This window comes from Vigna umbellata, chromosome 9 (genome assembly GCF_029865625.1).
Source record: "Vigna umbellata cultivar VRB3 chromosome 9, Vumbellata_1.0, whole genome shotgun sequence".
Lineage (NCBI taxonomy): Eukaryota > Viridiplantae > Streptophyta > Magnoliopsida > Fabales > Fabaceae > Vigna > Vigna umbellata.
In genome coordinates this window covers 4702549-4704417 of record NC_142173.1, presented here as the reverse complement: position 1 = coordinate 4704417, position 1869 = coordinate 4702549, and the positions used below count along the sequence as shown (strand labels likewise).

The following is a 1869-nucleotide window of genomic DNA, read 5'->3' as shown; positions in this document are numbered from 1 at the left end:
TTCTCTATAATTTAAAGAAATCATTTTTAAATAAATTTGTCTAGAAAGCCGATTTTTTATATAGTTTTATACAAGTAATTGATTTAAAACCTTTTTTTAGAGAATCCATTACTATATATAATATTATCACGTTTTACAGGAGGTCTTCATTTATTTTATAGTAATGGCGATAGAGTGTGTATATATATATATATATATATATATATATATATATATATATATATATAAATATTATCACGTTTTACAGGAGCTTTTGATTTATTTTATAGTAATGGCTATAGAGTAAATAAAATATTATTACACAGATAGCGAATTTTTCCATGAAAAGTGATTAGGTATTTTCATTTTCTTTTGTAGGGTATATAGAAATGGATCCCTGAGATTAATTAATTAATGACTGCTACTGAGCAGGTAAGTTACATTTCTATATAAATGAGACATTGTGTAAATATTCTTCACCATCTCCCACCCTTCGTTGTTTCTTACATATCTTGATCACAAATGTCCCTTTCTGGTAAAATCAGCATTGAAATTGAGGTTCATGCAACTGCTGCAAAGTGGTTCAACCTCTTCGCAACTCAACTCCATGAAGTTCAAAACCTTACCAACAGAGTCCATGAAACCAAGCTGCATCATGGTCGTGATTGGCATCACAATGAATCCATCAAACAATGGATTTGTACAATAGGTAATTAAACTTCTAATATGCAACGAAAATCTCTTAGATATATTTTTTTACTTAAATAGAATTTTAGTTTTTAGATTTAAACACAAAATTCGATTTCATTTCTATTCTAAATTTTTATATATTTTAGTTTCTAAACTTTAAAAATAATTGATATAATTCTTTTAATTTAATAAAAATTATTTTTTTAAGTAAAACTATGTTTCAAACTCACATTTAAGTTTGAATGTATTAAATTATATAAATAATGTAAGCGTCATTCTGAAACGTGTTTGAAACGTCAGGAAAAGTTTATGAAAAAAAAATTCATGAAAAGTTAAATTAGAAAGATTATGGTCAAAACCAACTATATCAAAATTTGAAATAAGAATAAATTTCAATTTCACATTAATATTAATATTAAGTAATTAAAACATATTTAATCCTTTCTCTTTTTCTTAACTTTTAATATTAATGCATTTTTGTTTTTTGCTAATGATATTCTTGATTGGTTGTGAAACGATAGATGGTAAGGTTACAAAATGTCAGGAGAGTATTGAATCTGTTGATGCAGCTCACAAAAGAATCAGCTACAAGCTGTTTGGTGGAGATATTGGTAATAAGTATAAGGTGTTCAAGCTGATATTTGAAGCCATTGATAAAGAAAGTGGTGCTATTATCAAATGGAGCATTGAATATGAGAGGATTGGAAAGGAAGTTGATCCTCCTTATGGGTACATGGAATACCTGCACACTGGAAGTGGAGAGATTGATGGCCATCTTAAGGCATAGCTCTCAAAGTTATGCACAAAATATGTTAGAAATAAGAAATAATGGGCTTTGCCCTCGTGTACTTCATCTGTATAATAAGTTTGTGATGTTTTATGAGAAGGATATGGTTATGTAGATCCTTCGTTTGCATGGAATAAACTACTGAATTTGCATGGAGAGATGTTTGATATGCAACAATTTGTTGTTTCAAAGCTTTTTTCTAAATTAATATAATAAAAGTGATACTGATATCATATATTCCGATTAACAATAATACTAGCAGTAATAAAAATATGTACGCTAATATATAATTTAACAAACAAAAAATCAGAATTACAAAATGTGAGGGTCCGATAGTTATTGATGGAAGTTCCTACATCGACTAGAGATAAAACTAATTTAAAGTATGCAAGTGGATGCAAACATCACCTTAC

The 1869-nt window shown here is 27.7% G+C and overlaps 1 protein-coding gene across 1 annotated transcript; it reads left to right on the top strand.

The window, feature by feature from the left end:
- Nucleotides 1-476: 476 nt before the first annotated feature.
- On the top strand, nt 477-1614 carry LOC148192371 (MLP-like protein 43). The gene is made up of 2 exons (XM_088099037.1): nt 477-688; nt 1191-1614. Exons 1-2 carry the CDS (start codon nt 502-504, stop codon nt 1454-1456), a joined length of 453 nt encoding a protein of 150 aa, XP_087955163.1. The 5' UTR covers nt 477-501; the 3' UTR covers nt 1457-1614.
- Nucleotides 1615-1869: the final 255 nt, after the last annotated feature.